General features: G+C 50.6%; 1 protein-coding gene across 3 annotated transcripts in view; it reads right to left on the reverse strand.

Annotated features, from left to right (window-relative positions):
- Positions 1-15,123, reverse strand: part of PTPRN2 (protein tyrosine phosphatase receptor type N2) — a 593,102-nt gene that overhangs the window by 54,986 nt on the left and 522,993 nt on the right. For all 3 annotated transcript variants that reach the window (XM_043873080.1, XM_043873079.1, XM_043873077.1), the window contains exon 15: positions 2,560-2,707. In XM_043873080.1, the coding sequence (XP_043729015.1) occupies positions 2,560-2,707 (148 nt within the window). The remainder of the gene's footprint in view (positions 1-2,559; positions 2,708-15,123) is intronic.

Here is a 15,123-nt window from a genome sequence, read left to right on the forward strand (position 1 = left end):
TGTCTCTGCAGGCCGGGCTCTGCGACGGCCACACGGTCAGAAATGGCAGCTTCTGTCTCGCACCCCGCACCAGAGTCCAGCCGAGAAAGCACTTCTGTGTGGAGCCCTGGCTCCAGCCCACGAGCGGGCGACAGGCCCGAGGCTCTGGTCCGAGGGCTTCCAGGGCCCTGGTTCCCTCGGGGCTGGACCCCCGCCCCCACTGGAGGCTGAAGACAGGCTGTCCTACGTCCCTGAGGCCCTGGGCTGTGGACCCGCTGGCTGCAGGGCGTGTGGCCTGGAACGTGTCGCGTTCTGGTTGGCGCTGCAGGACGGCACTTGAGGAAGAGCCTTTGAACTTGAGTGTTTATCGTGCCAACCAGAGCAACCAAGCAAACCAGAGGTTTCCACACAGGCTGACCGTCTGCCCCATACGGCTACTCATCTGGGGTGCAATTGGAATCCCTCACCCAGATCCTCTCTGAGGACACGGGCCGAGCTCGTTGACTGGACGCCCCCGTGTCGGTCAGCAGTCCTTGGTGCTCAGCTCAGTTCAGTTGCTCAGTTGTGTCTGACTCTTTGTGACCCCACGTACTTCAGCATGCCAGGCCTCCCTGTCCATCACCGACTCCCGGAGTAATGTCTCTGCTTTTTAATATGCTATCTAGGTTGGTCATAACTTCTCTTCCAAGGAGCAAGCATCTTTAATTTCATGGCTGCAGTCACCATCTGCAGTGATTTTGGAGCCCAAAAAGATAAAGTCTGTCACTGTTTCCACTGTTTCCCCATCTATTTGCCATGAAGTGATAGGACTGGATGCCATGATCTTAGTTTTCTGAATGTTGAGCTTTAAGCCAACTTTCTCACTCTCCTCTTTCACTTTCATCAAGAGGCTCTTTAGTTCCTCTTCGCTTCCTGCCATTAGGGTGGTGTCATCTGCATGTCTGAGGTTACTGATATATTGATATTTCTTGGCGCACAGCAGGTACTTAAATTTTTATCTGTTTGTGATTGGCTTTCCTTCTAAATATAAAACATAAATTGCAACGGCTCCTATTTTTGGAGCTCTTTAGGGAAAAGCCCTTCAGACATCACGGAACTGGTCTGAACACCAACTAAACTGTTAGAAAAACCTTACACCTAGAAGCGTGTTCAGATTTTACAGCAGTGTGTCATTCCCGGGCTCCGGTCCAAAGCCACACGGGTGCGTGTCTTGGCTCTTCCTGTCCTGTGAGCAGGGAGTGAGTCGCTGCCATTGCCCACGAGCCAGAGTGTCGGCCACTGCTTCCTCCGGGCAGACAGGAAGCAGGGGCTGGGCTCCTGCCTTTGGGTAGCACCGCCTGGCCCCCTGGCTCCCAGCGCAGGATGGAGGCTGTGTCCCCACGAGGGTGCTGGCCTTCCCTCTGAGACCTGAGTGGCTTTGCTGAGCCCTCGGACACGTCAGCCCACAAAATATGTGTTGTCACGTCTGAAGTCTGCCTGAATCCCTCCCGCCCTCTGCCATAAACTCACTTCATGCGCACAAGTCACTCATCACGTGAAGCTGGCGCTTACATCAGACACTTTGCTCACAAACACACGTCAGACTCCTGCCCCCACAGGGGGTGTGTATTAATCACAGACCGCCCCCCACCCCAACCCCAGCCTGGAATCTGCTGGAACATGGGAGGCTGGAGCATCTCCAGATGCTGACGGAAGGCAGGAACGGCCGGGTGGGAAGACGCACATTCAGCCCGCGCATCCCTTCACGCCCCCAGGGGCCTCTGCCCCTGCAGTCGCCTGTCGGCTCACACGACGTCAGGGACACGGAGGGCCGGCATCTCCCCGTGTCCCCTCTCTTGGCAGCGACTCCTGGCCAGGCAGCAGGTGCCCAGCGATGCTGGGGACACCCATCTGCTCCTCCCGTAGCCTGCCCGGCCTGCAGGACTGCCTCACTGACCCCACAGCCCTGAGAGTCCAAGGGCAACAGTGTGACCCCCAGGACAAGGGGAGGACGAGGCTCCAGGCGTTCGGAACCTGAGTCCAGAGCAACAGCAGCGGCAGAGCCTGAGCTTGCTGGAATCTACCTGTGCCCACCCCCACCGCCGCGCCGCCAGGACCGGGTGGGGCTTGCAGGGCTCGGAATCTAAAATCGACACAAATGAACTTATTTACAAAACAGGGAGGGACACAGAGACACAGAAAACAAACTGACAGTTAACAAAGGGGAGGCGGGGAAGGGATGACAGGAGTTTGGGACCAACACACACACGCTTCTGCACATAAAACACACGCAACAAGGTCCTGCCGCGCTGCACGGGGAACTATGCTCGGTATTCTGCAATAACCTGCGAGTGAAAAGAATCTGAAAAAGAACATGTGTGTGTCACCGAATCACTGCGCCGTACACCCCGAAGTGACACAACACTGTAAATCATTCTACCTCAAAAAAGGAAACCAAGAGAAACTGTTTGTCGGCAGAGGGGCAGATGCGGAGGAGGGAGGGCTCTGTAGCCGGTGAGCCGAGAGGAGACCCCGGGGCCGGGCCGGCGCAGCCCCTCCCCGGCCCCCGCCACCCCGTCCCCGGCGCCGGGCGGTACGTACAGGTGAGCACCGCCGGGCAGCGGTTCTTCGGCAGGTTCTCCTCCCTCTGGGCCACGAACGAGCTGTTGGGCTCGGCCTGGTAGGCACACAGCGCCTCCCACTCCTTCTCCAGGCGGTTCTTGTTCTTCAGATGGTCCTCCATGTAGGCCTGGAACAGAGAGCGAGCGTCGGCAGGGCCGCCTCGGGGGCGTGGGCCCGGGGGCGGCCCAGGCGGCGCCCACCGTCACCTGCGCGCTCGGGGCGGGGCGGGCCGGCACCGCGGCTGGGAGGGGGCTGAGCACGAAGCAGACGCGGGGGGCGCGTGTCCCACGTCCCAGCGCGGGGAGCCCGCGCCGAGCCGCGCTGCGGCTGCTGACCTGCTCCCACCGCTGTTTGCACGGAAGTCGTTTTTCTTATAACTGGCCGGCTTCTCTGAATCCACCAGGGGGATGCAGTTTGCTCTGATGGGCGCAGTGTTAAAAAACAAAACCCCAAACACAAACCAAATATCTGACCCTCTTCTGCTCTGATCTTAATTTTTCCAGGCACCTGCCTGTGGGCACTGACACAGGAGAGGTGGACGGGGAAACTGGCCTCAGGAACATTCCCTCCACAGACTCTGGAGCCAGTCTTGTTCACTTGCCTTGCTGATCTGTTTAGCCCAGAGATGACCGCGGTTTTAAGGAAAAGAATTTCAAAGGACCGACCCAGGTGGTTTTATTGGGCCCAAAGGAAATCGTCCCATCTTCTAACATCTTGCTTGTGGGTTTCCTCAAATATGTCCAAACAGCAAAATGAAACACACACATGCACGTACATATACATGTGCATACACACGTGTGCACACATGCACACACGGACCCAGGTCTCCAGCGGTCAGGCACTCCAGTGTCCGGCCAAGGTTTACACCTCTTCCACGCCCACCCTGACCCTCTGTCAGCCCCTTCCTCTGCTCAATCCAGCGACCACCACTGCCCTTGGCTGCCCCGGCTCTTTGGCACCCACCCCAGGGGGCAGATGGGCATGTGAAAAGGAAGGAAGCCCACCAGAATGGTCGTGCTGATCTCACATCTCCCAGTAAAACGCGGAGTACAGCTGATCTGAACAAACACCGACTCTGTCCATGTCGGGCCACCGGTGTGTGTATCAGCGCGTATGCGCTGAACCAGGGCGTGGAAGCCAGGTGCCTGAGGGCGCTGCTCCAGGGGAGGGGTCACGCTCCAGGTTGCCTGGCCCAGGTGAGGTGCCCCTGACCTGTGGCCCCGGGGGGGGCCATTGAGAAGGCCCCGGGGGATTATCACATGTCCCTTGATCCCCTGCTACAGCTGCTTAGGGGACCAGCAGATGGCCTTACATGCCGATGACCAAGAATTGTGACTATGAGCCCCTTTTCAGGGACAGACCATGAACCTCAGTAGCTCACCCTCGTGAGGAAGAGAAACATCACAGCAGTTCTAAGCCCAACCCCCGACATGGCCCTTGGGTTTCAGGAAAAGAATTTCAAAGGACCAACCCAGGTGGTTTTATTGGGCCCAAAGTAAATAGTCTCATCTTCCAACATCTTGTTTGTGGGTGTTCAAATATGACCACACAGAAAAATGAAACATCTTTAAAGAAGGAACTTTAGGTCACAGTCCAGAAAATGTAAACCACAGACTGCTTTCTTTTGGGACAATCACCACGGAACATCACATACATATTTTTTGTACCAAAGTTACTCTAATAAGGATGACATTTTTGCACGATACAGTACTTAAATCTGTGGAAATACTGACCAGCTTATTATCTAGCCTAAAATATGGTGTGTACAGAGGTCCCAGGAAGGACGGGTAGTTCTGGGTAAGTGTATAGTCTCAGTTCTTCTGGGGTTAGTTTTCCCAAGACTGGTTAATGTATAGTCTTACACATGGACATAAAACGGTTCCTGGCAAAATGATTTGGGATCCTCACTTTTCTTTGGAAAATGCTCTGTTCACAAAATCATCAAGGAAGAATGAGCTTCTTTCTGAGAACTGTTGTTTTCTAGAAGTAAGCTACATGGAGAACTGTTGGATCTCTCCTATAACAGTAAGTCTCAGTCGTGTCTGACTCTTTGTGACCCCCATGGACTATATGTAGCCCACCAGGCTCCTCTGTCCGTGGGATTCTCCAGGCAACAATAGTGGAATGGGTTGCCATTTCCTTCTCTGGGGGATCTTCCTGACCCCGGGATCCAACCAGACTCTCCTGCATTGCAGGCAGATTCTTCACTGCTTGAGCAATCGGGGAAGCCCCGGTTGCTTTCAATAAAACATGATGGATTCTAAAATGATGAGCCTTGGAAGGTTTAATCCAATCTCAAACGTTGTCTGCAAAAGGGGTGTCGTACTCTAGAGCCTGCGAGCTGCAACTACTGCGCCGTGCGCCCTTGAGCCCGTGCTCTGCCAGAGGAGCCACCGTGGTGAGGGGCCCCGACTCCTGCAACTGGACAGAGCCTGAGCGCAGCCAAAAATAAAAATCAGCAAAAGAAAAGCAAACACCGGAGTAAAGTGTCCGTCCTCGCGGTGCGCACTGCCGCAGTCCTCTGTGTCTGTCCTGCTCCGGTCGTCTCAGTGTGAGCTGTTCTGTGCTTCTCCGTTAGCATCTTTACAAAGCGCCGTTCACCGTAATAAATGCATATAATTCCCATCCACATCTGAGGAGCCTTTCCTCCTTACACCTGTGGATTAGCTGCTTTTCTTCGGAGACATGGGAGTGGGTTTCACATTGTCTGTGGGGAAGCTAGGCTTTGGTCGTAAAAGAATAAGTTTTATACAAAAACAAAACCTGCCACCATGACTTAATACCACGAGGCCCCTTCTTTTCAAGGATGTGAGGACAGGTGGAGGGGTCCTCCCCAGACGCAGTTGCCTCCTGGAATAAGTAGGTAAGTGAACATGAAATTTAAAGAGTCTGCATGCTCCTCCCCCAGACCGTAGGTGTTCTAAAAGCTGACGCTTAAAATACGTTCATTTCATGTATGTGTCTGCATGTGTGTGCATGCATGTGTGTGTGTGGGGGGGTAGTGGGAATGGCAGGAGGGCTTAGTTTAAAAAAAAGGTACCTATTTATTCCATAAACAGCACAAGTAGAAAAGGACAGAAAATGAAGGGAAGCAGAGTGAAAACAGAAGCCGCTGATAACTCCCCCACCCGGAGCGAAGCCGTAAGGCTGTGGTAAACACCACCGTTCTTGGCACATGCATGAGCTGCTTTTTGTTGTTGCTATTGTTTTTCTGTCCTGACAGCTGTTGCCCAGGCCTTGGATGACATCAATACTACAGGGTTTTCTCACTTAAGCCGAAAAGATGCTGAGACGAGGGTCTTCCAGATGCACCATCCTGCTGCCTCCTCTCTGCTTCCTCCCTCAGGCCCCCTCCGGTTCCTTCACGGGCCGGGACTGTGGTCACAATACCACCTGCTCCAAACGCCGCCACTGGTACCCCGACAGCCTGTGCTTTGTCCAGACTTCATGTCACCAACCTGCCACGCTGGCCCAGTAAGAACACTTCCCCGTTTGAACTCTTCCCCCGTCACCATCTTTCTCAACACTTCACGCTGATTCTTCTGCCATGAATCCACCCAGACGCCCAGGTCAGTGCAGATGCCACCTCCTCCTTCAGGCCCGTCCCTGCCCTGATCTTCCTTTCCCACAACCCACTCCCCACATCAGATACTCACTATTGTAAAACCTGCGTCTCTGTGACATGAATCCCTTTCTGCTTTGTGGGCGCCAGGCCCTCCATCCTCTCGTGAGGTCACCTGTTCCAGGCTGGAGATAATGTTGCATGCACTTAGCACAGAGTCGATATTTGTTGAATGACGGACATAATCTGGAAACCTGTATGTTGTTTTCCAGTTGCTAAGTCACGTCCAACTTTTTGTGACCCCATGGACTGCAGCACGTCAGTCTTCCCTGTGCATCACCATCTCCCAGAGTTTGCTCACTCATGTCCATTGAGTCAGTGATACTATCTAACTGTCTCATCTTCTGCCTCCCTCTTCTCCTCCCACCTTCAACCTTTCCCCAAATCAGAGTCTTTTCCAACGAGTCAGCTCTTTGCATCAGGTGGCCAAAGTATTGGAGCTTTAGGTTTAGCATAAGTCCTTCCAATGAATATGCAGGGTTGCTTTCCTTTAGGATTGATTGGTTTGATCTCTCTGCACCAATCCACGAGCTGGTGCAAGGGACCCTCAAGAGTCTTCTCCAGCACCACAAATTGAAGTAATCTGTATTACCTCAATTGTCTATTGTCTATGGATAACTGGCATTCCAAAATTTTTGCCATCAAATCTAAAACTTGGAAGAACTGCCCCCAAAAGTACCATAAGAACTTTGGAATGTTTCATTGAGTATTTCCTGCTGCCTTCTTCCTTTCTGAGTTACCCAAGGAATATCCATACAATTCATGTCGAATGTTCCTGTGACAATCTCAAGGTCTCACAGGTCTGGAGGTGCGGCCAGAGTTCAAAAAGCTCTTCTCCCAGTCTCGCCCACTGTTTGATCTTAACGCCCTTCAGCGTCCAGGTCTGTGTTGTCTCTGTGGGTCACTTCTGTGGACCCTGTGCCCTGGGTGAGCAGCCGTGTTCGGGATACGCTGTACGCTGTCCCAGTGTAAGGAGCCTGTCTTCCCCACGGGTTGTGAGCTCCCGGGGTGTAGGGACCTGTCCTACACCAGCACCGTCACCCACACAGGGGAAGCGCTGGGTACACAGGACGGAGCGTGAGTCACCATCACTGGAGGGGGGCTGGCCAAGTGAGGGAGACCCCGCACCACCTGGAAGACCCCAGTCAAGCGCAGTCAGGGCTCAACTTGAAGAGCTTAGATAGTTGAGTTAAGACAGCTACCGTAGTTCAGAAGGGACCTTTGGAAGCAAGTCTTTAATCCTGAAGAGTTGCTCAGTACGCTCCCCTGGACATGGGTTCTGGTGGGCTCTGGGCTTATGGGCATTGTGTTTCCGTAAGCCTGGGGTCCATCAGAGGAACTTCACTTGGGCTGATTTTAGGTAAGTCCTGAGTGTGAACGTTTTGAAAATCTTCTTGAATTGCGGTACTTTCCAAGAGCCTAGGTTTGATGTGCTTGCATAGAAGATAATCCCCAGACCAAACCATTCATGGAAAAAAGTTTTGAGCTTTCAGAATATGGGTTTTCTACATTTGCAGTCAACTTGGCTGACACTGACCTTGAGCCTTGACCACATGACGTTACCATGAGGATGGCATCAGCTTTCACAGGACCTAGTTCATGAGATACTGACTCAGTCTAAGGTGTTCCTCTTTAATCTTTCTCGTATTTCTGACTTTTAACCTTCCAGTTCCTGAGCTCACATGCCCTTTTCTGGCCCACATGATTAGACTGTTTGGGTAGGAAAATGACCAACAGTTTCTGGGCCACAAGGACCACATGCCACAAGATGACTTTTCAGGAAATGCTCTCCATATGTTGGACAAACCAACTGGCTTCCACATTTAATAGAATCAATCTACACAGAATCCTGAATCTTTGGGACAAAAGTGTTATTGCATTATAACATGGAGACGTATGTCCACAATTTGTTAATATTGCCCCAGTATTTTTTGCATGGTTTTTTGATCAAATTGTCAACACCTTCGGGTCAAGAAAGTGATTCCTAGGAATATCGAGTGTTTGGGATGCTCTGGAGTATAAAAGAGTTTTGTTAATAATCACAGGCACATATTAAAATAATAATCACAGGCACATTTTTGTATCTTTGGGAAGTTAATTTTACATCATTCTCAGAGCCTTTGTGAATGCCTAAGGGAGTTTTCCAATAGGAAGGCAACTTTAATAAAATGGAGAAGGCACTGAGCTTGATTTCAAAAAACTTTTTAATGATGTAATAAACAAAAAGGTTTGGTCCCTACACAGAGACTTTTTGGGCAAACCATCTAATTTTACTTACCCTTAATATACTACACAAAAATGGAAATTCTAGTACATATTTCTAAGGTAGTTCTGGGGCTTGACCGAGTTAATATATGAATTATACTCTGTGACTATAAACTATATACAGATGGAAAAGACGGTGTCTCTCATTAGAGAATCTCTTAATGTCTCTTCCATATTCTGTGATTACAGTGTTCTGGGGACAGTACCATTATCTAATGAAATACAATATGTTAAGTCTCCACAGACAGCAGCTGCCAACTGCGGCCTGAGCAAGGAGTGGGGATCACAGTCGAGTTGTTACTATGAACCTGCCTTGTCTGTGGTCAACCCTCCCTGACAGCATTAAAGAGATGAGAGGCAGCATCACTGAGTCCATTGTTCATGGTTTCAATGCTGCTTCCCATTCACCAGGGACGGTGGTCCTTCTAACAAACCCACCGCCTCCTCACAGCATGGATCAGGGTGGATCCTAGAGCTCCTCCCCACTACGTGCTTCTTATCACTGGTTTCAGACAGAGGTGTTGTGAGCCAGTCTCGAGGTGCCGCTGGAAATGCCAGATTAGAGGCATGAAGCTGAGCTGCCGATTTCTAGGTGGAAAGAGCTGGTGATGCTGTGTGGGGCTGTGACCTGGCACCTCAGATCATGTCAGGATCTGAACTGTTTCACCAGCACTGTTTTACCAGCATCAACATCAAGGATCAGTGTCCAGGGTCACAAGGAAAGAATCCCAGTTACTAAAATCATCTACTTCACCACATGCAACAAGCCAGGACTTTCCTCATGAAACAGAATATCCATTGGAAGGACTGATGCTGAAACTGAAGCTGCAATATTTTGGCCACCTGATGCAAAGAGCCAACTCACTGGAAAAGACCCTGAGGCTGGGAAAGATTGAAGGCAGGAGGAGAAGGGGATGACAGAGGATGAGATGGTTGGATGGCATCACCGACTCAATGGACATGAGTTTGAGCAAGCTCTGGGAGAGTGAAGGACAGGGAAGCCTGGTGTGCTTCTGTCCATGGGTCACAAAGAGTTGGGCATGGCTTAGCAACCGAACAACTACAGAACAAGCCAGCATCTGTGGTCTCAAGGGCTTTGGGCTGTGACTGCTCCCAGGAGAGCTGAGGGCACCCGGATCTCCGGCCCCCAGGTCATCCTCTGTGCTACAGGAGTGTTGCTGCCCGCCTGTGAATGCTGGGAGGATGGGTCTGGAGACCTGTGCGAATTGGTCTGAATCCAGCCCACAGAGCTGGGATCCTGGCAGATCCCGGCTGCCAAAGTGCTCAACCAAACTCACGTGGAGTGGTCACAAGAGCCTGGGTGAACAGTGCAGTTTTAGTTCTGCTAAAAGTCACAGAAATGATGTTATTTTGGCATTTCTTACCGCTAGCAATGGGGCTTCCCAGGTGGTCCAGTGGTAAAGAACCCATTTGCCAATGCAGAGGTTGCAGGAGACATGGCTTTGATCCTGGGGTTGAGAAGATCCCCTGGAGAAGGGCATGGCTACCCACTCCAGTATTCTTGCCTGGAGAATCCCACGGACAGGGGAACCTGGCAGGCGACAGTCCATGGGGTCGCAAAGAGTCAGACACGACTGAGCAACTGAGCATGCATGCTTGCAACACTAGCAACAAGAGGGTAACATCCTAAGAGGGGCAAGAGGACTTAATAAAGGGAATAATGAAAATAAGCCTTTAACACAAAATTTGGAAGCTTTTAACACAAAAACTAGAACTCATAAGGAGGGCAGACCATTGCTAAAACCTAGCAAACGCTAAGATCCGGTTGGCTTTATGTCACAATGACCAGTACAGACGGAAACCACTCATGTCAGCACAGAACCACGTCTGCACAGATCTCTGGAGACTTCCGTGGCTCTGTGGGTCTTCAGACACGAAACCAGTACAGACTGTCCCAGTGAATGTCCATTTCACAGTGACATTGCCAGAAACAAGCTTCTGTCACTGAGGAGAGGGTGTCATAAAGGAGGCTGGCTTTTGGAAGATCCAGTTATTACTAGGAAAGCTTTGTCTCTATTCTCTACTCTATATGGGCACTTAAGCTGTTCTGCATGCATGCATGCTCAGTCATGCCCGACTTTCTGTGACCCCCTGGACTGTAGCCCACCAGGCTCCTCTGTCCTTGGGATTCTCCAGGCAAGAATACTGGAGTGGGTTGCCATCTCCTTCTTCAGGGGATCTTCCCGATCCAGGGATTGAACCCACATCTCCTGCGTTGGCAGGCAGACTCTTTACCACGGGGCCACCTGGGAAGCTGGTATGGGTGCCCATGACAGCAATCAGACCATTTGTTAATAAGAATACATCCTTTACATTTTCTTTCCTTGTGAGAGGACCCGAAGGTTGGTGCTTTAAAATCAGATGGAATCAGATGCAGGCTTTTAACAGCAAGAAGGGAGGTGCTTCTGCTGCCGTTTGGGGAGATGATAACCTTTCTCCCTTAAAAATAAACATGGTTACCTGTCTTTATTAATGCATTAAGGGAAGATGTGTATGCTAAATGTTTGAATTTCAAAAGTAAGACATTTAAGTTATGAGCAAAAAAACATGGAAAGATGAAAGGAGAAACGAGGTGGGGTCAATTGTCTGGGCTCAGCCCATATGGACACAGATGCGGGCACAGTAAACTGCTGGATTAGGAGGGTATTTTGTCTGTCATAGATTGATGCATCTGGTATATTTTAAATGGTATTTGTTAATATTATGCATCAGGCAGGCTAAGATATTTGGAATTAGAAATTCAAAGTAGTCTGTTCAAACTCAAGGAAGGGCAGATATGGTTAGGTGATCAGAGGGCAGTTTTGTTGTTTCTTAGCTTAGGAAAGATTTGCTTGAAATGGGAATCACAAACCATACAATCAAGTGTATTCAAATTGCCATCTGACTCCAGTGACAATAACCACACTGGAACCTCTGGACACGGCCAGCACCCTCCTCCCAGCAAGTTCTCACACCTGCCCCACCCGCCCAGTCTCACCTGCCGAGGGATGAAGGGTCTCACCCGATAGTTAAACATGTGCTGTTTTACCTCCTTCAAACCAGAAACTTAAAGTGCAGAGTAGCTACACACGTATCACATTAGAGAAAAGGAACACGCGGGGGCCCAGACCAGGCGGCTCAGCGCATGGCCCTGTGTTGGCAGCGGGTGCTCGCTTGGGAAAAGTCAGCATGCCTTGGAATCCAGCCCCTGGGCTGCGTGTGCAAGGCCTGAGGGAGCCCAGTCGGGAGAGAGGAATTAGGAAGAATGAACAAAAGCCCGTTCACGCGGCCTTTCCTCTCTCTATTACACTTTCAGCATCGCCGCCAAGGAAACCCGTTTTTGAGGAGGGGACTTTCGCATATGAACTCGCAGAGGGCAGTTGGCCTCCCTTATCCTGGCGAGTTGGGAAGAGGACGAGAGCCTGACACGGGCCAGCAAAAGCATCGGGCATGCTCAGCAGAGGTGGCCTCACCAACACGTGTGAATCAAGGCTGCTTCCCCCGGTCCTCCCCTGGAAGCTCTGTTTCTCAGGCCGAGCTGTTCTGAAGATGGAGTGGAATCTCGGCAGGCCCAGGGACCCCCGAAAGCTGTTCTCAGGCTGTCTCAGCGAGAGTTAGGATCGAGCCCCCCTTTCTGGTGTGGTGACCGACCTGACTGTGCGGTGGTAGAGACGCTAAGCTGTTAAAACAGCGCTGAGAAGCTCACATGCTTCCAAATGCAAACCCTTTAAGAGGGAGTCCCCACTGACGCTCACACAGGCGGAGACGGTGAGTAAGTGGCAGTGCCGGACAGAGAGGCAGCAAGGGAGAAACGGAAGACGCTGTGCTGGGCTGCGGGCCGGGAGCCCTGGACTCTCTGTTTGGTCTAAAGTTCTTTTTGTACTTGAAAAAACAAACTACATGGAAGAACAAGAAAACAAAGAAACAAAAGCTTTAAAGAAAACCACGTGCTTTTTCCAAGTGCTGCTGGGAAAGCCTCCCCGGGATGAGTTCTTTTCCCCTACGTGGCCCCGAGAAGGGCTGTGCTTTTGAAGAGAAGGAAGAGGCAACCGCTCGCAAAGCAGGGGGTTGAGAGCACACGAAAACTAGTTAAATCTCGATTTTGTAGAGCTTAACTGATTGGAAGCTTTAATTAATATATTTTTATTATAATTCTGAGTTTTGGTATTCTAACTCTAGAAGAGTCCTTAATTGCGGGGAGGCTTACTGATAACATAGGATTCCCTCATAGCTCAGCTGGTAAAGAATCCGCCTGCAATGTGGGAGACCTGGGTTCAATCCCTGGGTTGGGAAGATCCCCTGGAGAAGAGATGGGCTACCCACTCCAGTATTCTGACCTGGAGAATTCCATGGACTGTATAGTTTATGGGGTGGCAAAGAGTTGGACACGACGGAGCGACCTTCACTGTTACTTACTGATAACAGGAATTTCCTGAAGTCTGCAGGGTCAGGCTGAGGAAGCCTCCAGCCTCACAGCCGGGTCGTCCCCACGGAGGGCTGAGCGGGCGGGAGATGCCCTCAGAGACCCTCCCACGCTAACTGATGTGCCCATCAAACCTGCTGTGACCTGCGCTCACCTCGCTTTATAGATTTATGGAAAAGGAAAATCACAATTTTATGAAGACTTAAACCGAAACCCTGGTGGAAAATGTTAATAAGGGACACACTCTGTTCCAGAAATGTTCTAATCAGTAAACTTTAAAAAATAAATATTTTGTCCTCACCACTTCCTCTTAATAAACAGCAGAAAGTCTTGCTCTTTTACACAACCTAGTTTGTTACATGCTGGGCACTTTAGTGACATGTAATTTTGGGTGTGTGCGTAGGAGAGAGTGACAAAGGTCTTCTGCAGTGAGGCTTAGCGAGAACCATGTGGTAATAGTAACAACAACAATAACTTCACCTGCATTCAGGGCTGACATGTTCAAGAAGCTCAAAGAATTTTAAGTGAACAATTGTTTGAACCTTATTATCTTATTTAACATCTTAACAATTAAGGTTATATGAACATAGGCAAAATACAAAGGTGAATACTTATAAGCAGTGGAAAATAATTAAGAGAATTATACCATATTTCCATAAATGTACAGCTATTTATATCTAAACTGGAGGCAAAAAAGCTTTGCCTGGCATTATGAGTGAAACGTGGATTCTGCCTCTAATTGTGGAAGAGGAAGCTAAGAATTGCAGCATTATTTCAGATTCTTGCTCATGTGTTGGTGGGTTTAGCCATTTGTTTGTTCATTCAACTAGCTTTATTAAAAGCATTGTAGGAGCCGGGGTGTCGTATTCCGGGGACCCAGTAGGTCAAAGACTCTGTCCTCAGGATGCTGGGGTTTTAGCTGGAGAAAGACCACACACAGTAGGTCAGCACTGTTTAGAAGATAGCTTCAGACAACAGCAGAGGGTGAGGGGACTAAAACGGGTGACTGGGCGGTGAGGAGCCCAGGAGGGGAGGCCCCTCCTGAGAGATGGCGAGGCTGCAGAGGATTGCGGGGCATCACTGGAGGGAGGACGTCCCAGGTGGGAATGGGCCCCGCAGTTCCAGAACCAGGGAGGAGGCTGGGGCAGGGCCCAGGAGGGGGGCATCAGGGGCCAGGGCCGGGGGCTTGAAAGCTGCAGGTGGGGAGCGGGAGACGAGGCTTATTTGAGAGTGACGAGGGCCAGCCGGGAGCCTTACGCAGAGAGGCACAAAATGACAAAGATGCCCTGCTCTGTGCCCGCCCTGGGCAGGGCCGAGGACACCAGCCAGGCATCCCGAGAGGAGTCAGGGACTGGACTAGGAGCGGCAGTGCAGGCAGAGCTGCCAGGATTTGCTGACAGAACTAAGTAAGGCTTTTGGTCGAGTTAATACAGATTCTGCTCATTTCATTCTCCTGCCTGCTCTTCCTCACCCTCCTAAATGACTGCAAATCCTGACCCCTCACACGACCGGTGAGGACAGGTCTGGTCTCACAATCAAAGCTGCGGCCTAGATCCACTTGAAGTCAAAAACCTGGGTAGAAATCTGAACAACAACAATCTCAACAACCCTGACACTTCTGACAACCTTCATGCTTTGTTACCCAGACAGAATCTTCAGATATTTGATGACACTAATTTTTAGCTTAGCTTTGTTCTACAACATCTCATTGAAGATCAGTTCCCCCAACAGAAAATAAACAGTCAATACTTAACCCAAACTTAATATGCAAAGTCAATCTAATAACTAAACCAACTTGATACACTTGGATGTGCCGTGCTAAGCTGCTTCAGTTGGGTCCAGCTCTGTGGGACCCTGGGAACTGTAGCCTGCCAGGCTCCTCTGTCCATGGGATACCTTCATATACTTCCACAAATAAGGCAACTCCTGAAATACAGACAAGGGTGTGCGAGCACGCGTGCATCTCCAAACACAAGAACAGCCCTGAGGAAGCACATGGTAGCCGGTCATGGTCCCAGGGAGCAAATTCTCCTGGTGGCACAGAAATACTGATCAGCTCTTCAGGTCACCTGGGTCCAGCAGTTCAATCCCCAAGCTGATCGTGATTGGTTCCCAGATAACACGAAAACATCCTGAGAGATTCGCACCCTGGAGTAGCCAACAGGCCCAGCGCGCTCGAATACACTTGAGTGACACCAAGGTGATCCCAGGCTTTGAGAGAGCGAGAGCTTCT

Source organism: Cervus elaphus, chromosome 18, assembly GCF_910594005.1.
Source record: "Cervus elaphus chromosome 18, mCerEla1.1, whole genome shotgun sequence".
NCBI lineage: Eukaryota > Metazoa > Chordata > Mammalia > Artiodactyla > Cervidae > Cervus > Cervus elaphus.